We start from the raw sequence: 22,492 nt of genomic DNA on the forward strand, positions 1-22,492 counted from the left end.
ATCTTTTATGTGAGATTATATAAAATAACACGCAGAATACATTTGATTACCATTCAAATTTTTCACTTTATATTAATAATGAAATTAATTCAAATTGACTAACAAACTAATAAACTATCACATCAAAAATAATTTTAATAAAATATTCTTGTGTTCCAGCTGATGTTATTGAATCTTCTCTTTTCCTGAAAACCAACTAAACTAGAAGTACTTCTTCAACTCCATACTGTCTAAAATTATGCTTTAATTTTTAAAATCAGCCTCCAAATTCTATTTGCTGTCAAATAAAAATGTCATTTTTAAAAAATTTTGTTTTGCCATGTTGTGTCATGCCATTTTTACCTTCGGGGGCCTTGAAATATAGGTAATTTTATTTGTAGATTAATAAAGTCAGAGTAATTATATCAACAAAAGCACTGAACCAAGAGCCTGGGGATTTGGTACCGAGTGCTGTGGTTCTCATCTACCCAACACAAGATGTAGGATGTATTTCATACTTTGTCTGAGTCATTTCTCTATGGGTAAGATAAAACAGTTACATCAATGAATGGTTCAGTTCAGTTGCTCAGTTGTGTCCAACTCTTTGCGACCCCATGGACAGCAGCCTGCCAGGCCTCCCTGTCCATCACCAGCTCCGTAGGAATGTTAAAATAAGAAGTATATTAAAGGCAGAGAGACATTTGCAATGAATTGAGTTCAAATCCCAACCTTCTACTCACAATATTAAAAATGAAACTTCAGGATTTTTGTCTTCAACATCAGTAACTTTTGTTAAGTTGGTAGTAAAGAGTAGAAATGTAGGTGTAAAGCCTTCCCTCAATGTTTGGAATGTAGGTAATTAAAATAAACACCCCTGATAAAGTACTTACCATGTGCTAAGGCTGAATATGTATATAGATATAGTCATTGCATTTATTCCTTAAATCTAACCAATTTATTAACATTGTCCTTTTCAGATGAAAAACCTAACACCTTCTCCAGAATTTTTTAAAACCTGCTCAACGTTCCATAGCTAGAACATGTATGGTAGAGGAATAAAAAGCACCCTGATCTCTTTGGATTCAAGATTCAAGCTTTTATTATTCACAATAGGCAAGATATGGAAAACACTTCAATGTCCATCAACAGAGGAATGGATAAAGAAGATATGGTACGTGCACACACACACACACTCTCTCTTCTCTCTGGAATACTCCTCAGCCATAAAGAAGAATGACATAATGCCATTTTCAGCAACATGGAGGGACCTAGAGATTATCAAACTAAGTGACTTAAGTCAGGCAAAGACAGACAAACATCATATGATATCACTTACACATGGGATCTAAACTATGACCCAATAAACTTATCTACAAAAGAGAAACAGAATAATAGAGTATGGACTTATGGTTGCCAAGGAGGAGAAGGGTAGGGCAGGGATGGGTTGGAAGTTTGGGGTTAGTAGATGCAAACTATTATATATAGAACAGATAAACAACAAGGCTCTACTGTATAGCACAGGGAACTATACTCAACATATTGTGATAAGCCATAATAGAAAAATACAAGAAAGAATGTGTGTGTGTGTGTGTATCTGAATTACTCTGCCGTACAGCAGAAATTAACACAACTTTGTAAATCAACTATAGTTCAACTTAAAAAAAAAGCAAATAGATGACTGAAAGCAATTTAGAAAAAGACCTATGCTTTTACCTGGAGGCAGGAAAGAAGGAGGGTACGAAGTTAAACAGGTTTTTTGTATTATTACTCCTCTTTTACATAACTTTTAAAAAAGAGTGCTTATCATTCAGTGAGATATAAATGGAATACATCTAAAATATTCCTTCCTGAAATATGTTGTTACTAATATGTTGTTGACTGGATAAAGTACATTTTATGTGTGTATCAATTTATATTTAAAGGTCAAAATGAAACAGAACACAGGTGAGGAATGTCACACACATAAAACTTAAACAAAACAGCCTTGAAAGCTTTGGTTAGGAGCCGATTATGATTGCTTTGCAACAAGAGCTGATATCCTCCTTTAAAATGTTCTATACACAAACATGACAAAATTAGAGAAACAGCAACACAGATATCAGACATCTAACAAAATGATCTACAACTGTGATTTTGTGAGAAAGGCTAATTTCCAGTGTTCTATAACCAGATCCTGATGCGATTTAGCATTTGCAGAAAAACATTATAAAAATAGTGATGGCCAGAGGATGTTGAATATATGTATATTAACAGGTCAGGCTAAAATTATTGAAAATAAACTGATATTCTTTTTTATAATTTAATCATAACTGCTTGTGATACAGTCAGTTCAATTAATTCTGACATCATTAAAAAATATGTTGCTGCTGCTGCTAAGTCGCTTCAGTCGTGTCCAACTCTGTGTGACCCCATAGACGGCAGCCCACCAGTCTCTGCCATCCCTAATATGTTAAGGAGTAAAAAGATGCCCAATCAGTTTATTAAACCATCTAATCTTAAAGTTTAAGAATTAATCATAGAACTAATTTCCCGGTATTTTGGAGTAACTCTAGTTAAATTCATATGGTCTTAGATACTAGAAAAGTACAGACAATAAGTATAATTAAGAAATAATCCCTGTAAAATGTGGGGCTTAGAGTGGTTTTGAACAGGTTATCCAATGCCTCTGCTAGGAAGCCTTCATTTGCAACATCCTTTCTGAGAATGAAAAGGTTAACTTGGTCATCTTACTTTCCTAAGGTGAGTGACTGCCAATTATAATTAATTTCCATTTCCAGAGCACTTGGGAAAGAAAGGGAATCTAGTCCATATCTCCAACGTTTCTACCATCCTATTTAGCATACCTCTGTTACTAAAAGATGGAGATTTTGATACTGTACTTCAATAAGAAGTGCACGTTATATACTCATTGTACACTTGTGAACAAATTTACTGTCTTTTCCCAATGACAGCATAGTTATCATCACACAGAAACAATCTTCTCTGTACCAAACTATACTACCCATACCCCAAATCCTGCTATAAATGATTTAATATCTACCTCACTTAACTCCACTCTATCTACTCACATTTATATCCACTTAGCCGTGGACAGGGGCTTCCCTTGTAGCTCAGATGGTAAAGAATCTGCTTGCAATGCGGGAGACCTGGGTTCGATCCCTGGGTTGGGAAGATCCCCTGGAGAAGGGAAAGGCTACCCACTCCAGTATTCTGGCTTGGAGAATTTCATGGACTGTATAGTCTATGGGGTCACAAAGAGTCGGACACGACTGAGCGACTTTCACCCATGGACAGGAGGAGCCTGGCAGGCTGCAGTCCATGGGGTCGCTAGAGTCGGATGTGACTTAGCGACTAAATCACCACCACAGTCAGCAAAGAAAATACCCACCTTGAAACAGGCCAGGGTCCTCATACTGGATCTGAGTCCAGAAACTAAAAACCAGACTTTCTTGGTTCAAATTTTGAATCTACCTTTTTCTATCTGCGCAATCTTGGACAAGTTATTTAAATTCTCTATACTTTCATTTCCTCATCTGTTAAATGAGGCTAATGATAGTGACTACTTCTGGGTTATTTTGAGGACTAAATGAGCAAGCACATGTAAAACAAAACAACGTCTGATCATCACTGTACGAGAATTTGCTTGCTACCATTATTATTTGCTACTGACAATCTTCTCATCTTTGCTTAGCTGTTCCCTAGTCAGGGATATTTCTTCCTTTTTCTACCTACTTAAATTTCAGAAATTCTTTTTTTTTGGGGGGGAAGGAAATATAGGAATAGGTGAGTAAGAGGTACAAACTATCAGGTATAAAATAAGCTACTAGGATATACTACACAACATGAGGAACATAGCCAATATTTTATAATAATTATAAATGGAGTATGACCTTTAAAATTGTGGATCACTATACTGGGGCTTCCTTGGTGACTCCGTAGTAAAGAACCCGCCTGCCAATGCAGGAGACACAATTCAGTCCCTGGGGTGGGAGGATCCCCTGGAGGAGAGCCTGACAACCCATTCCAGTGTTCTTGCTTGGTATATCCCATGGACAGATGAGCTTGGTGGGCTACAGTCCATGGGGTCACAAAAAGAGTCAGACACAATTAAAGCAACTGATCACACACTATATTGTACACCTGTAACTTACATACTATTATACAGCAATTATATGACTTAGCATGCACATACTTCAATAAATGAATAAAGATTTTTTAGTTTCTATTCCTTCCTTAAGTATTCCCTGACCCCATCAACGCATTCTGATCTTGTCCAAAGCACTTACTTTTTGGTGTATCATTTACTGTGGCATTTCAAATTTTCTCGTGAATGTGTAACAGATTTCCCACTCAGAGTGGTAGAGCTGAGGTAAATGACCATGAGTTAAATTTTGTTTGACCCCTTTGAAATACCACCATAAACTATACTACCACTTGAAGTGGGTGTCCCATAAATGTTGGTGAAGACAGACTTATTCTAGAACTGAATTCTTCAAATAACAAAGCTATTTTTGATGAATAATTTAAATTTGGATTCATGTTGACTTTAGTTCACTGACTTCTTACCTTCACAATTTCCTCTCTGTTCCCTCCTCCTCCACATCCTCACCAAACTACTCCACAACTGCCAATCTCTGAGCCTCTGTTCATTTCCAGAACACATTACATGGCTTCACACCTCCATGTCTTGCCTCTGCTCCATCTATTTGGAAAGCCCTTTCCTCACCGCACCAAGGCTTTGTCACCTCCCCTACCCCCCAACCAGACACACTTCCTAACCCTAACCAGTCTTAGAGAATCCTTTAAAATCTAGCACATCAACCCTTTGATGCTTTCATAAGAAGGACAAAAGGGACAGACCTCTCTTCCCTCAGTATAGATCTGTTTTGTATATTTAGTAAACAGATATTTACATTCTTCTCTTCTGTGAGTCTTTGATGTCCAGTCTCTTCTATAGTTCTGAACACCCCGAAGACAGAAACTAGAATTTATTCACCTCTGTTTCCACAGAGCCTAGCACAGTGCTTTCTTTTTTTTTCAAATGTCACACAGTTATATATATTTGAGGCCATTTCATTACAAAGGAGCACTTTTTTCCCTTCTCTTATAAAACCATCACTTAGCTTTCTAGAATTTTCCGGGGGGGGGGCGGTCACTCATCTTTAAGAAATTAACCAGAATTTCCCAACTCTGAATAAGATTCAAGTTATCATACAAGGTGCTCAAAATAATCTTATTCTGGTCCTTTCAAAATAGACATACTTTTAGATATCTTTAAATTCAGATCCACACATTTTTAGCCATGAAGTGAAGAAGTGTTGGTCACTCAGTTGTGTCCGACTCTTTGTGACCTCACAGGCTGTAGCCCTCCAGGCTCCTCTGTCCATGGGATTCTCCAGGCAAGAATACTGGAGTGGGTAGCCATTCCCTTTTCCAGGGGATCTTCCTGATCCAGGGATTGAATGTGGGTCACCTGTATTGCAGGTGGATTCTTTACCATCCGAGCCCCTAGGGAAGCCCATTTTTAGCCATACCCTTTTACTTAAAGGACAGAGAAGACCACCAATCCTGAAGGTTCACTGTTACTACTACCTTAGTCAAAAATTTCATTTATTTATTTATACTTGGCCATGTAGCATGTGGGATTTTGGCTCCCCAACCAGAGATGGAACCCACACCCCCTGCAGTGCAAGTGCAGAGTCTTAACCATGCGACAACCAGGGAAGTCCTTTTACTATCTTTTTTAGACATTCAGCAATGCTTTATATCTTACTGATACTTTGATTTAAAAGTTAAGATGAAACGGCTTGCTAAATGATTGCTCTTATTGTAGTTCTGTCTCTAAGTTGTGTCCGACTCTTCTGCGACCTGTGGACTGTAGCCCACCAGGCTCCTCTGTCCATGGGATTCTCCAGGCAAGAATACTGCAGTGGGTTTGGGATTCTCCAGGCAAGAATACTGCAGTGGGTTGCTAATTCCTTCTCCAGGGGATCTTCCAGACCCAGGGATCAAATCCATGTCTCCTGCATTGGCCGGCGGATTCTTTACCACTGAGCCAGCAGGGACTCCCACTGCTAAATAATACTCAGAAGCATTTATGATACCACAATTTCAGATATCAAGAAAGTTTGCTTAAGGGCAAGTGCCTATAAATTACCCATTGGTTTTGCGTGTCACTTGCAAAGGTGTACTACTGGGACAATGATGCGGCTACTATGACTACAGGCTCCTGTGGTGAATGGCTTTACTGGGGAGATTTCCCCAAGCAAACATCAATGTAAAAGGAGAGTCTCCTGTACTGAAAACCTTCTGGATTCAGAGTAACACAATTCGTCTGCTTTGCTTGACTGATGAAGATTAGCTGACTTCTTGCATTAAAGGAGTTTGTCTTGTAGGGATGGAAGTGACAAGACAATAACTAAGTGCTAATTGTGCATAGCCAGCACTAAAGATATGCAGTCCCATTATGGCATGTAATAAATGAAGCGCACACAGAAATATATTACGCACTTTAATAATGATACTAGAACAGTATTTTGCAGCAATAAGAAGGTGAACAGTTTTAGAGTCAAAATTTAGGAGTATTTGTCTTACTTGACTGAGTTCCACTGAGGAGACAAACTTAATTGTGAATGCAACTTTTTATTTCAATGGTGAAATAAAATTGATATATGATTTGTAAATAGCATTAACAACCTACAATTACTTTGCATCATAATGGAATTTAGGCTGGGCTTAGCACTTGAATGATGTTTTAATTTTCTGTGTATAACATGGATAAAATAGGTAAGTCTGCCTTAATAGAAAAATGAATGAAAGGAATAAACAGGCAGTTTCCTAATAGAAAAATATCAAAGGGCCACTAGTAATCAAATAAATGCTAATTAAAAATGATAATAAGATATCATCTTTCATCCCTCAAGGTGACAAGGATATCTTTTAAAATAGTAATTCCCAGTGTTAGAACTTCCGTAAGGGAATGCATTATTTTTTCATTTCTGGAGTAAGGATAATTGGTACAATTTTTCTGAAGAGCATTTTGGCAATATATAACATAAACCTTACACTGTTATATGCTTTGTCTAATTAAGCATGTGCCTGCAAATTTAGCTTGACACAGATTTGAGTATTTGTTTATAAAGTCCATATTAAGTTGATGATACTGATACACAAAACCAGAAGATAAAAACTACACATTTGATGATAAAAGACTGATTTAACAATATATGAAGCTCTATCCATAAAGCTGAACACAAGAAAGCTTAAAATATCATAAAATAATTTTTAAAGGCAGGTAAAAAGGCTCACTATATTAATGAAAAAGTACAAGTATCAAATATTAGGATTCTTCCTTGCTACTTTCCTTTAAGATGTTTAAGTGTGGATATAATATAAAGCATATGTTATGTATCACTTGTCACATGTGCATAGAAAAATGTATGACTAGCTAGACAACAAAACACTGAAATAATTTCTTTCAGAGTAGTGAGACATGGCACAATGTTGTTTTACATCCTTATTTTCTAAATTTTCCACTATCAATCTGTAACATTCTATAAGTAGAAAAGCAGTAAATATTAGAGTTACAGAAAGATATCTCTATTGTTAGTAAATGTTTAGTGGATCAATGTGATAAGTAAACAAAAAAATTCTAAATTTACTACTAATATACCTTTAAGACATACATATGCATGGTAATGAATCTATAAGGGTGTGCAGGTATTTATATTTTTGTATTCCTATCTTTATAATAAAAATATGTACATATGCCAATTTATTTCTGGCTAAATGTCACCACAGACTGAATCAACCTACTATGATTCCAAACATCTGTTGAGAAGACTCAAGATGCTGCAAGGTGACTTCTTGAATTATTTCCTGGGTCAATTACACATCGTGAAGTATATTGGGCAACATTCTGAACATCTACATTTAGCAAGAGATACTTCGTGTAAAAACCAAGTTAGTGAAATATTATAAGGTTAAAAATAAATCATAGATATCAAGGTAAAAACTGATTTTTGAGAACCTATTATATTCCTCGTATTTGTAAGTTTTTTTTCATTTAATTTTCAAAATCTGCAGGATAGGCATTATTGTCTGCATTTTAAGGATGCACAAACCAAACTCAGAGGAATTAAGCAACAAACTGAAGCCTGCACAGCCAGTTCATGGTGGGACTGAAATCTGAATCCAGTTATCACTGTAAATACATGTTCTTTCCATTACTCTACAGCACTTCATAAGAAGATACTACATTTGACAGTAAAACAAGGCCAATTACAGTAACTGAGAACTGGACAAAACTAACTGAATATTTATTACATTCAGGTGTTTTCACCCACATGCTGAATTTATTTTCATTAAACTCCATCAAGCACAGTAATTTTTGAAATGTATTTTGATGATGTATCTTTTAATATTCTAGTATCCTCTGCATTTATCACATAAAACAGGCATCATAGTATATAGCTCCCACTAGAAATAAAAGTTATAATTTTCACTTTAGAAAAAATGGAATGAAATCATAATACTTTGAGATGAGAGAGTTCTCTAAAATGGACTAATCTAACTCTATTTTGTTATAAAGGAGAAAACTGGGGTCCAGAGGACTAAGATGGTTGGTTTATGCTCATATATCTTGTTAGGGAGAGTCCAGGCTAGAATTTAGGTTTCTAGATCCCCTCTGTAACATCCTTTCCATCCTTCAATGCTGCCTCTCCGATACTGATAACTATATCCAGCCTAGTTCCCAAAGAGCTTTGAAGCAACTTTAAAAGTACATATACAACAAGGTTAAAATTCAAGATAAGAAATCAAGAGATAGAGCAACTGTATAGAAGGAAAATAAGATGAATACACACTGCTTGCCATAAATTTCTGTATGTTTTCCTCTGCAAATTTGTTTGCTCAAGTAGTAAAGACATTTTAAATTTACTTTTTAAAAGAAAAACAAGAGAAAAGAATGAGTAAGAAGAGAAAGTTTTCATCTCCTATCACATCCTGTTCTTTGATGCAGTTCTTTGAGGGACAGGATAGAATTGAGACCTTTCTCTTCCTCAGTGATGTGTTTCTGGCCTCGAATGAGTTGTTGCAGAAAACAAAAATGCTGAGATAAGTTGCTTTAAGTAAAGGATACTAAAATAATTCCCACCATGAAACACACAGCCAGCAAAAGGAGATTTACCACTTTTTTAGAAGCCAGAATGATCGGTGCTTACCTCTGATTACAAAGCTGACATGCAAAGCAGTCGAGGTGGTAAACATTGTCCTTCGCGCGCATCACCATCTCAAAGGCGGGGATGAGCTTACTACAAGCAGCACAGTTTCCCGTTACTCCGAAGAGCCTAGAACAATAAACATTTTTTTTTCAGACTCTTCCAGGGAAATCTGATTTGGTGACCAGAGAAGATGCTAATAATACCTTGTAAAACTATCAATACACAAGTGAGTTTTATCCTACGTGTATACATAAATATTCTTCGCTGATACATACTCAGTTGACCTTTCTTGATGAAAATCACATCTTGTTTGAAAAGAAAAGAAAAAGACAAATACATTAGGAAGCTTACATAACCGCACACAAACAGAAGTTAACAGGGGTGAATTCACAGCAAAAATCTTCTACTTGTTAGAATATAAAATATAAAAGCAATATAACTTTGATCTCAATGCCTCCTATTAAATGTTTTCGTTGGGAAAGAAACCCATTTGAATGACTCACTATTTTCTGATACCTAGTTACTAAAAGCTTTGCCATTATTATTAAGGAACGTTTATGAACAAGCCCTTAAGTAGTCAAAAAACATTAGCGTTGCAGGCACCCTGTGGCCCTATACCATAGTTATAGCTATGATTATGTTATTCAGGTAGCATATTAAAGTAAATGAGGCTATAAACTATAAATAGCTAGACCAGGAGCTGAAATATACTATAAGAGCTACTGGAATTGTCTGGGAAAAAAGGTATTTATTAAAAAAAAACCTATTTGCTGTAGATTCCTGAAAATAGTTATTGTAATGACCTTAAAAAACAGTACAAAATAAAATGTCTCTATAGTTTCATAATGGCAGGAAATAAAATATTTTATCCATTTGCACTGGCAATATTTAAACCAAATTTCTTTAAAGTTGTTAATGGTGGTGAAGAGTTATTATAAATAATATTCCATGCATACAAGTTAATGCACTTTTTAACTAGGAAGCAAACTAGATGAAAAACACCACGTCTGCCAGTTTTCTTTTTTCTCCAGCATCAGGCTGACAGGAGAAAAATATAATGGCTCTCATGGGAAAGACCAAATTAAAAGCAGTTCTAAACTAATGAATTCAAAGGTGCTACGGAGAAAACTCGTTTTAGTTATAAAAATGTACTTTAAAATATCTTAGCCTTTCATTCTACTGAATTTAAGGATTATGTACAAATGTGCTGAAGTTTCTCTTCTTATTACTTTCTATATACTCCAAAGATAGTATGCCTTTCCTTAAGGCATACATATTCATTTTCAAGTTTATAACTATTTCCTCTTACCAGGATAATGGCAATTGTCAAAAAGAGTTGTGAGAACAGCTTCTAAGTATCTGGCAAAATGTGTAATAAATGTTTATGCTTGTGTTTTTGTTAGGTGTCTCTTAAAGAACATAAGCGCCTTGAGGGTAGAAACTGTAGATGCTTGTTAAAGACTTTGCTAGCAAAATCTGGGCTCTTGATAAAAGTAAGCCAAGGTTTCTATTCACGAAGACTAAATTCAAAACCATGTTCTTTTCTTGAAAGAATTTTAAAAACGTTTTAATAGGCTTATTTTAACAAATGTAACTCTAATAACCTCTGTGTTCTCAGTTTATAGTCCCTGCTTTGGGAAATAATTTCTCTTTAAAAAGAACTTCACTGAAAACGTAATATGTCCCATCTCCTACTGCATTGTTACAAATGAAACCACCGCAAACTAAAGCTTTCATCTTATTCTTTTGTCAGCAGAATTTTCCCTGTGCCGTCTAACATTTCACATTTACTTTTCTGTGCACCTCACAGAATCAGGAGTCCCATCACTTATGTGTGCCATTTGTTTCTTCTGGTCTCTTGTTTATTATTTTTGAGAAAGAAGGAAATCTTCAAAGTTCTATATTGTTTGCATGTGGATGCACTTGTGGATGTAAAATGTGGTTAGGACGAGAGCAAGCAGTTTTTCAGAACGACTCAGTTTGCTTATATCTAATAAACACACACACACACACACACACACACACACACACACAATGCCATTTTGAAATTCTGGACATAGTTTCCCCCAGTTTCAATTGCTCTCGCTAGCTGAGCATTTATCAGCTACCTGATTAGAATTTGTTTCCACACAAACCATTGATCATCAGCCTATTACTAGGCAAATGACAGTTAATTACCCACTACATTAACCACTGGGACCTGAGACCTGGTTCTGCTGCCATCAGTCAACATGATAAATGTGGCAAGTTCGGTAATGCATGGCCAGCCCTGAGCTGCCTGCAATACTGCGAACAACCCTCAATCTCACTTCCAGGCCCAGGAAAATCTATGGCAATCTGCATAATTACAAGCTCTGGGTTAATAACAGACAAATGATTTGTTGCATCTAAACAAAGTCCTTGGAATGGTCCTGGTCTCTGGCGGCTGCCCGTACAGCCTGCTACCACGAATGTACTTTCTACTCCACTGTGCACAAAACAGTCCTCTGACGTTCCAGCCTTCCAATTTGTGGCCCTCCAATTTATGGATTCTGCATATGTGATTTTTAATCATTAAAGGACTCTTGAAGCAATATTATCTTAATTATTCTCTGCTGTAACCAGGGAATTAGGCTTCAGATAAAATTTTCTTCTTCCACGCACTTTCTCTGCCTCGCTGGAGGGCTCCATCAGTTTCTATCTACACCTGGACTCTGAAATCCTAATGATGAATTATTGCCCCTTTTCCTAAGAGGGCGAACCTTACAAGGGAACATTTTACTGAACTGTCAGCTCACAGACTGAGTGCGGAGATGCGGAAATCTGATCTAATTTACTGCAAAACGATGCATTTGTTAGACTTTTTCCTCAGTTTTGTCCAAGGATCAAGAGATCATTCTATAGCCACGTTCATGTTCTCCTTTTTCTCTGTGGGACGAACCAAGATTCTCTGGGGGCAGGAAACAAAATGTATTTTCTTTTTTTGAAAGTTGGGTTTTCAAAATATATAATGTTATCCTTTGGTTTTCAAACACACCATTTGGATTCTCAGACAAAAAGAATTTTCACATATATCAATTAAACTGAAGGAGTGCACAGTCCTCATTTGCAAGATTTTTTCAGATATGTCTAAGAAATATTCAAGAAGAGTCTTTTAATTATCTAATTCATTTAGACGATTCATAATCTGAGAAATTCCTGTAACCCCTTCCTCTCCACTCCTTACTAGCAGACTCATTTTTAAAGAAGAGGGATCCGCTTGTCCGTGTAAGCTAAAGATCCTTGGAATCTGTTTATAGTGCTCATATCATCTTAGTAAGTCGTACACTGAGATAGACAAATCTTTATTTCAAAAAGAAATCATTTGAGATTTACCTAAATTAATCAAACGGCACTAGTTCCATAAGGGATTCCCAGCTGGTGCAATGCTAAAGAATCTGCCTGCCAATGCAGAAAATACTGGAGATGAGGGTTCAATCCCTGGGTCGGGAAGATCCCCTGTAAGAGGAAATGGCAACACACTCCAATATTCTTCCCCCCAAATCCCAAGGACAGAGGAGGCTGGTGGGCTATAGTCCATGGGGTTTGCAAAGAGTCAAGACACAACGAAGCACGCATATATGTACTGTACTGGCTCATAAATTTACAGTAAGGAAAGAAAATAAGTTTATTGATCCATTTTGTCCATCTTAAGATGTCTTACAGATTACTAAAACATAGGAGGGGTTAATTTGTTAATTTATGAGCTGGATTGCTCCCTACCATTTATGCTCATAATTGGCTTAAGCAATATGACCTTTATCTTCTGACAGACTACCAAAAGAAGACATAAAATATAAAAGGTAACAACTATCATTTATACAATATCAGTGCATATTACTGTTTGCAGAAGTCCCAAAGGACGTTTCTATCCCTTTTCCATTCCATTTTCTTTTTCACTACCTGGTATTGACAATCTAAACACAGACCTGAAGACAACTTTCTTATGGGTAAAAACGCTGCCTATCTATGTGCTGTATAGCTCCTCCCAAACAGTACTGAGCATGTTTGAGAAATACCTAATAATTCTTGTGTATGGGTGGCATAGCAAGAACTAAGGCAACACACATTTGTACATTTTAAAGATACACAGAAAATTCTGCATTTTTACTAAATGTTCAACAGCTTTTGTAGCATAGTTATAAATCAAGTAAATTCTGTATAGGTTAGTATATATCCATTACTAAAGTTCCTGGGGGTGGTGGGGGTGGAGAAAAACTCAAGACATATAATCATTTAACACAGCAATAATGAATATGGTTTACTACAGGCATCGGGGGAAAATGAGTGTTCATTGTATTAGTGTCTTTTATTTCACAGCACCAGATGTTTCTATAGATTTTTTACCAGGTCAGTGGCTCAAGTCACTAAATCAAATTCCCCCAAGCCAATGGAAAGCACAGTATTTGACGCAAATTAATTTATTATTTGGGGAAAAAAATGCATAAATAAATATCACTGCAGTAAACTTTAATTCTGAACAAAGATCAAGTAAATCTTCTAATATTCAAGCAGCTTAAATACACATGAATTTAATGAATGGTAAATATTCTTTAAAGTACTGAGGATAAGACAGTGTAGTTATCCTGTTAAACCCCGCCCCTCTTCAGAATAACTAGAGTGAACAGAGAAAATTTAGTTTTCTAAGGATCTGAAATTGTGATCAGTTGAAAAGATCTTTAACTTTTGACTGCCGAATGGGGAAGTTTTTACTGAGTATGTTCTGAGGGAAGGAATGGAACATTTTCACAGATCAATAAGGGCAATTGCTTTTTTTGTCTATTACAAGTATACTCCTCATCTTCTTTTCCATTTCACTCTTTTAAACTAACGAATGTAGTGTTAGCAAATGAAAACACTTTAAACATTCAATTCTTTTATTTAAAATGGAAAAAAAAAATTCACACCCATAACGGGCTGAAGAGAGTTCAAGCTATTGTTCTCTCTTGCTGTTGGGTCAAAGAAGGCATACCACTGTCACAGAGATAAAGATAATGTGGGAGAGAAAAGCAGCAAAAAAAGGAAACACCGAACATTTGAAAATACATCAAGGAAAACATAAGAAATGTTTAACATTAGTTTGAACTATGCTTCTAATTGTTACACAGTTAGGCTGCTTAACACATATTTTTAGAATACATTGGTACATGGAGATGACTTTGAATTTTTCTAACATTAAGCTAAAAAAAGACAGCTGTAAAAGTTGACCATATTTTTTTTGGTTTTGGCTGCACAGGGCGGCATGAGGGATCTCAGCTTCTTGACTAGAAGCCATGCCCCCTGCTGTGGAAGCACAGAGTCTTAACCACTGAATGACCAGGAAGTCTCAAAAGTTGATCATATTTTAAAGTAACTAGATATATCTTCTGTTTAAAGGAGACTTACAGATTATTCCTTTCATAATAAGCACTTTTATTCCATGAAATTAACTCTAATTTAATTTATTAAGTCCAGCCTTGGCAAATGATAGTTTTTATTAACATATGTAGATTATGACAAACATAAACATAAAAGCCATTTGTTAAATTGTTACTACATATATTTGAATATATACAAGTATATTCTCAATGTATGTTACATATTCTCATATATATGTATTTTCTCTTTATATATAAAATTTTACAACAGATAATGGATAAAATCTATATATCTATATATAGATATCTACACAGATGGATATATATATATATATATATATATATATATATATATACACACACACATAGAGAGAGAGAGTATACACATACTTACTAGGTAGTCAGATATTACATTGAAAAAAAGGAAATAAGGTTAAATGGAAAAGTTAAGTAAAACTAAGTGCTTATATTATATTGTGTATTATGAGAAAATATGCCACCTGCTACCTGAAAATCCCACAGACAACTTATGGTACAGACAGAAAGCTCAGGTTCAATGAACCCTTTTTAACGAAAGTGTGTATTAATTGCTCAGTTGTGTTCAACTCTTTGAGAACCCATGAACTGTAGCCTGCCAGGCTTCTCTATCCACAGAATTCTCCAGGCAAGAATACTGGAGTGGGTAGCCATTCCCTTCTTCAGGGGACCTTCCCAATCCAGGGATCAAACCCAGGTCTCCTACATGGCAGGCAGATTCTTTACTATGTGAACCTCGAGGGAAGTAGATGCCTATATGGGCAAGGTACTTAGTGAGAGATGCTGAGGTGAATATGTCTGGGCGTGTGCCGTGGAGGAATTAGTGAGGACAATACCAGGGCAGAAGGTGAGGAGTGTTCTGTAATCAAAACAGGATGGGCAGTCACTAGGTCACTGTGCTGTAGAGTCAGTGGAAAGATGTCATTTGAGGCAGGACTGGAATGACAGATATCATGTCAGAAGGCACAGAACTGGTGGGAACTGAAAGTAGAGCATCTTAGGAAGTTAGAGGGTAAGCAGAAGCCTGGAGATGGTCAAGATCACGGTTTATTTACAGTTCATTTGCAAAAGGGCAAATATGAGAGCTGTCTGTTAGGCTGAGGCTAGGTTCAGTAAGAAGAGAAGCCTGGAAGATGGGTGACTCTGGTCTGGGTGCCTGAGGCTTCATGTTCAGTGCAGCAGTAATTTTAAAGTTTTCTCAGCACGTATCTCTCACCCATGCTGGGGCAAAATTCCACTCTTCTTTGAATCAGGCAGAATTGCCTCAGGCAGCCTGAGGCTGGGTATTCAAACAGAACCAGAGGTCTAATTTCTCAGCATCTGCCAACCACCCATTGGATGTAGAGTATCAGCTCATGATCCAACCCACTCAATGCGGTGAGGATAACAAAATTAATAGGTTAAAAAGTTACCCCTGAATAGGAAGGGAGATGATTTAACTTTTTAGTTTTCAGACTTAGAACTACATTGGGAACAACAGAAAGATAAAAAGGAAGGCTAAAGGTGAAGGAAGAGATTTTGGTGGAAGCTAGTGCCATTGATCTCTCTGGGTCTGGCATTTTAGGTAAACAAAAGACCAAGGAGACATTCTAGGAAGACTTTGTTCTATACATGTGCAAGAACCAAGTCGAGCTCCATGAATGATTGGTTAGGTATCCCTACCCTAAATGATCACAGAATCTATTCCAACTTGGGAACTATGATTCAAAATAGGTTGCTTTTGACTTTAGATAGTCCAGGAAAACAAAATAAAGCAGCAGTACCTTCTACACCTAGAGTACAAATTTTTAATTTCACCGTTGAGTTGGTTTCTTCTTTACCTCCAAACAAGTCATTAGCCAAGCTTTGATCCTTTCACTCATTGTCTATAGCTAGGCTGACCAAGATAGTAACCAGAAGCCACATATGGCTACTGACCACTTGGCATATGGCTAGTCTATATTCAGATGTGTTCTAAGTGTGACGTACACACCAAATTTTGACATTTAGCACAGAAAAGTAAAATATCTCATGAATAACTTTCAAACTATTGACTATATGATGAAATGATAATTTCTTGAATCCATTAGGTTAAAGAAAATATGCTTTTTAAAAAGTTAATTTCACCTTTAAAAAACTTTCCTTTTAACAAGGTTGCTAGAAAAATTAATATATGAATCATATTATATTTCTGTTGGACAGTGTTGGTCTACATTCTTGCAACCACAGATATACAAGACTTAAGGCAGTTAAACAAATGGAGAGACAGAATTTTCTAATTGAAATTCATCCTAGAAATCTCTCTGCCAGTGTCCTATGTCTATAGATAGAAAAAGTTAAGGTCAGAGGTATTTTATTATTTTTTTCATTAAACTACAGTTGATTTACAATATTGTGTTAGTTTCAGGTGTACGGCAAAATGATTCACATATGTATATAAAGAGTATATATATTCTGAGAAAGAATAGTGATATATAAATATATTTTGAAAGAGAATACATATTCTGAAAAACATGTATACATATCTTTTTCAGATTCTTTTCCATTATAGGTTATTACAAGACATTGAATATAGTTCCTTGTGCTATATGGTAAATCCTTGTTGTCAGCCAAAGATATTTTATTCCAACCTAAAAAGTATATATGCTAATAGTGTGAATCATTATAGTACATACATAATCTGAAATAGAAGACGTTTCACCTACTTTTCCACTTATAGGCTTCCTCAGTACTAACTTTACTCTAATTATTTTCTGCTCCATGAAGGCAGCAAGAGAATAACATGTAAAGAAAGTGAGCTGATGGCTTGTGCTTCTTCCCTATTCCAGTGTGATATGAAGGGTAGGGGATACCCCATGTCTTTATACAGAAGCTTACACCATTATTTAGTATCAGAGTTGACGTGATAACCTAACCCTCCCAACCCAAATCTGATCCTTTTCTCACTATACTTCTCTGGGTTTTTTTTTTTTTTTCATCTGTAAAAATCTGGCAAGAAGGGACTGCTCTGGACAAAAGTCTCTAGGTTGCAGACCTGAGGGCTGATTTAGTTAAAATTAGCGTCTCTCTTCACACCTGACTCAGTTTAAAGTTGCAAACAGGGTTTAAATATTATACTTTCCCTTTCAACAAATAACTGTCAATTTCTTCTCATACCCATTTCCCAAAGCCTTATGAGCAGGTGTTTCTGCTGTTTATGATCTTCACAGCAACCTACTGGGAGAAGTGATTCAGAGAAAAGCAAAACTGTATTTTTCCTTCAACATTTGATGAGGATAACACTTCTGGGCAAGTATGGCAATTGTACCAACATTTCATAGAATCATAAAAATTTTAGTCCTCAAAAGAATCTTCAGCAGTTAGAACAAAAGAAATGTGTCAAGCCTGCTACTTATTGTTGTGATACTTAAAAGACAAGATTTTTCAAATTTTTAGATTCAGTTGTGGAAAAAGGCTAGAATAATAAGAGGCAGAAATAATAAGAAACAGTAAAATAAATAATAATATACATGAACTGAAATTACAAATAGATTTTTTAAATAACAAAGGTGGATATTTCAAATAATTATTATAGCATCTCTGCTCTAATTTTAAGATAGGCTTTTAATGAAAGGGAAGGCAAATCAGTCACAATTACATGAGCATAAAAAATCTATGACTATTTTTACAGATATTGTGGGCAATTTAATTACTGTATATCTCTTCCTTGATATAACTAAGGAAGTCATTGGTACCAAAATAAATTACTCACTGGTTTCAGCCACAGTATTATAAATGCTAATTGGAATATGCTATATACATTTTTATAATAAAAGTTTTAAATAATTTTGTAAAGTGATAATCTGTTCTATCATGTGTTTTCCAAAAAGCTTTGTCTGCTTAAAATTGTAAAGGTCTTTCAAGGTGGAAACTTTTAAAATAAGTAATATTTTCCTAAAAATCAGCAAGGAAGTCTTTTTATATCTTTACAGACTTTCTACAGCAACAGTCCCCAACCATCTGAGGTGGAGCTGATATAATAATAATAAAGTGCTCAATAAATAAAATGTGCTTGAATCATCCTGAAACCATCCCTCTGGCAGTTCGTAGAAAAACTGTCTTCCATGAAACTGGTCCCTGCTGCCAAAAAGGTTGAGGACCACTGCTCTAGAGACCCATAACTACCTTCTCTTTTATCTCTCTTTTCCATACCTTTCTTTGCATATACCATATAATAAATGAATAAGAAAGTAAGTAGACAGGTGTCTTATTTAAAACTATTATTTTTACCCATTTTATAACTAATGAACTTGAAGTACTGTAACATTTCAAAAGAAAAGGAAAGAAAAACAGGGAGGTGATAAGGGTCGTTTTATAAACAGTTATTTGAGAACTAACCATGAGAAAGACCTTTTATTTGATCTTCAAATAAGCTACCTAATATTTTAATGTGTCAGTTTTACCATATTTCACTCAGTCATTCATTCAGGCACTGACCAAGACTTACTAAAGCTCCACTGGTAAACTCTGACTCTATGATGGCAGTGTAATTGGAACTGCAATGCAAAAGTCATTTATTCTAATGTAAAGTGTACCTTTCATATCCAGAGATAATAAGTTAGTGACAGTAATTGCTTGATTATTTATAAAAGGTAAACAAATCACTTAACCTAGAATAGGTAAGGCATTTATTTATTCTTGCAACTAGCAAGTAAAATTTCTGACAAACATTTCTTCTAGGATTAATTATTATGACTTACTTCAAAGAGAAAGTGCTTTATGGCAAAATAGTGACAACCTATCTAAGATCTTATCTACAATTTAGTTTCAAATTTTATTTAAATCTTTTACCTTACTTCCTTGAAGAAACAACTTAATTATAATTTTCTTTTAAAGTATATAGCAGGATTTGGGACATTGTGTAACTGATTTTGTAGGTTAGCTTTACTAAAGAAAAGAGGTGCAAAAAATGGTATCACAGATATTCACCCTTGTTTTCTTGGAGGGCAATCACATATACCCTAGCTCTGAATTCTATGAACATAACTACCACAGATTCATGGAATATATCTTATTTGTTTCTTTAAAAAATTATTATCTGCAAAGCAAATTTAACAGCTGACACCATTTACTTCTTTAGGATTTTAAGGACAATTGCTCTTAAGTCTTATAAGAAAATGCTTTTAAAACTACCACTAAAAATATTATCATTTAAAAAACTATCATTAAAAAATCATATATATGGTGAAACAGATCACCAGCCCAGGTGGGATGCATGAGACAAGTGCTCGGGCCTGTTGCACTGGGAAGACCCAGAGGAATCGGGTGGAGAGGGAGGTGGGAGGGGGGATCGGGATGGGGAATGCATGTAAATCTATGGCTGATTCATATCAATGTATGACAAAACCCACTGAAATGTTGTGAAGTAATTAGCCTCCAACTAATAAAAAAAAAATCATATATATGGGTTAATTATTTATAATAGCAAAAGTATTCAGAAGTTAAAGTTTGTCCAGGACAATCTGGTATACATTCTTTTGTGTGCCCGTCAGGCTCCTCTGTTCATGGGATTCTCCAGGCAAGAATACAGGAGTGGGTTGCCATTTCTTCCTCCAGCGGATCTTCCTGACCCAGGGACTGAACCCACATTGCAGGAGTCATCAGGAAAGCCCATATATACCTTTAACCCAGTCTAATTCTCAGCAGTGGTGTCTTTATTGACAGCATCCTGGGTTGAATAGAAAACTATATGGCAACTCTAGCAAAGCCAAAGATCATTGAGAATTCAGAGGTTTCAAATTTCCTGTTCAAACAGTTCCTTTTTTTGATCCAGTTAGGCATATTGAGCTAAACACCCTTCAAGGGATTTTACATAATTTTAAAATTCTGTGATTCTTCATTCTAGTTGAAGTGGTTGATGCGGGTAAAAGCTAGTTTGGAGAATCTGACTTTTAGTTGTCAGACTAAATTTGTAACAGTCTCTTAAAACTCAGTTAAAAAGGAAGGTATATAACTTTTATGCAACATGAATATAATATGTATATATCATGTTATGTATAGTCAAGTTGAATTTTTAATTTGAGAAACCTTTAAAGGATTCTTGAATTGCTTCAAAGTAGGATTTAGGAGAATTATAAAAATAAAGCTAAGAAAACAATTATTGGTAGGATTAGACAAATTTCTTTTTGGAATAAGAAATCAAAAATGATAGACGACCTCTCCCCACCAAGGAAACCAAAACAGTTTCGTGGAAAGAAGCGTAATTCTTGAGTATTAATTTGCCCAAGCCTAATGCTTTCCATAATAAATTAGCATAATACAGTATTATGGAGGAGATATATTAAAGTTAAGTTTTTGTATAGTAAAACTATACAAAAAGAATTATAACCCAAATCTGCAAATTTTTGTACATACAAATACAATATTATTCATAAACATAAATGACTTTTTCTGTATGGTTTTTAAAGCATTTTTCTTTGTAAAATGTTATTTCCATAGCACTGAGTTAAGTGAAGACTTCATTTTTGGAATGTGTATGTATTTTCTTACATACATAAATAGAGCTACTAAGGTTATTTCCTTTGTTGTGCCACCTTTAGGACTTATTATTTGAAGTACTTCTTAGAAATTGCTATGCCACAGTGTCTAGAATTTTAACTATTCCTTAAACACTTCTAAAGCTGGATGTCAAACCCTTCATAAATAGAATGTGTAACATCAATAAGTATCCAACTTCCAATTTATAAAATACACTGAGTTCAGTTATCTGTAGAACCACGCATATATTATTAACTATATAAAGTTCTGCTCAGTGTCAATAAAGTAAATAGTTTTGTAAGAAATCGAGGCAAAGCACTCTGGGAAAATCTGTTTATGTAATATATGTAAGAATAATTTACTTGAAGAATATTACATTAAGGTAGACTCTGCTAAAATATTTGAAATTAACTCATTCAGCTAATTTTCCAACAGCATGATAATACCAAGCGGATATGAAAGTGGGTTATCAAAACTGGAAATTACAAATATAAAACCTAATAGTGAATGAAAGTAGAGATGTTTTCATTGTAATGAGTACAATTCTCAAAATATTTTTCTATGCATTTACTATGTTTTTTTGCCCAGATACATGGTATGAAGGAAAAAAAAGTTATGCTTAAAATCAGTTAAATTTTGAATTTTTCTATTAAATTTGGCAATAAGCCATTTAGTTAAATCATAGATAAGGAAAAAATATTAACTACATATATTTTAATGCTGATGCATTAATGCCCATTACATCAACCTTCAATTAACACACATTATTCACGTTAAGTATTACCTGAAGTTAAGTGGGAAAAAAGGCTCTGAAAAATTTAAAATTATTTGTGAATGAAGTCACAGTAGAAATAAAGATTTTGAACTCAGACATATTGAATATAGAGAAGTGAGGTATTAGAATCATTTGACAGCTGATATTTACCAGTAACCAGAGGCCATGAAAAGACAACTTAAAAAGATATTTGAACCTGTGCGCGTGCGTCTTTCTATATGCTTGTGTGTCCACATGTATAAATAGAGTACTAACCTACTAGTTATCTCTTTTCACTCTCAGCTTGTCAAAAAAAAAAAAAAAACTGTCAGCTGCAAAAGCGATAAGGGGGGCAGTTTAAAGAAGATACTGGAGCTTTAAGCTTCTTAATGTGCCAAGAATCAATCCCATGAAAGCGAACAACTTGAAAAAGGGTTCTATGCATTTAGGAAAGCTCTCGGGCTCCCTTCCCGGCTCTGCTCAGAGCCCGAGCTGGTGTTCAAGTTTTCTCACCCTAATGACCCCTGAAGCAGCCCTGAGGGATTGCAAAACAAGGCCGTTACACAAGGCAGCTTGCTAATTGAGAAGTTGATCGGGGGTAGAGAAATCCTGCTTTCCCACGTTAAGTGTCG

General features: G+C 35.4%; 1 protein-coding gene across 6 annotated transcripts in view; it reads right to left on the reverse strand.

The window, feature by feature from the left end:
* LMO3 (LIM domain only 3) overlaps positions 1-22,492 on the reverse strand; it is a 63,558-nt gene that overhangs the window by 4,670 nt on the left and 36,396 nt on the right. For all 6 annotated transcript variants that reach the window (XM_043882304.1, XM_043882303.1, XM_043882305.1 and 3 more), the window contains one exon: positions 9,201-9,326. In XM_043882304.1, coding sequence (XP_043738239.1) covers positions 9,201-9,326 — 126 coding nt within the window. The remainder of the gene's footprint in view (positions 1-9,200; positions 9,327-22,492) is intronic.

The sequence above is a fragment of the Cervus elaphus genome, chromosome 22 (genome assembly GCF_910594005.1).
Source record: "Cervus elaphus chromosome 22, mCerEla1.1, whole genome shotgun sequence".
Lineage (NCBI taxonomy): Eukaryota > Metazoa > Chordata > Mammalia > Artiodactyla > Cervidae > Cervus > Cervus elaphus.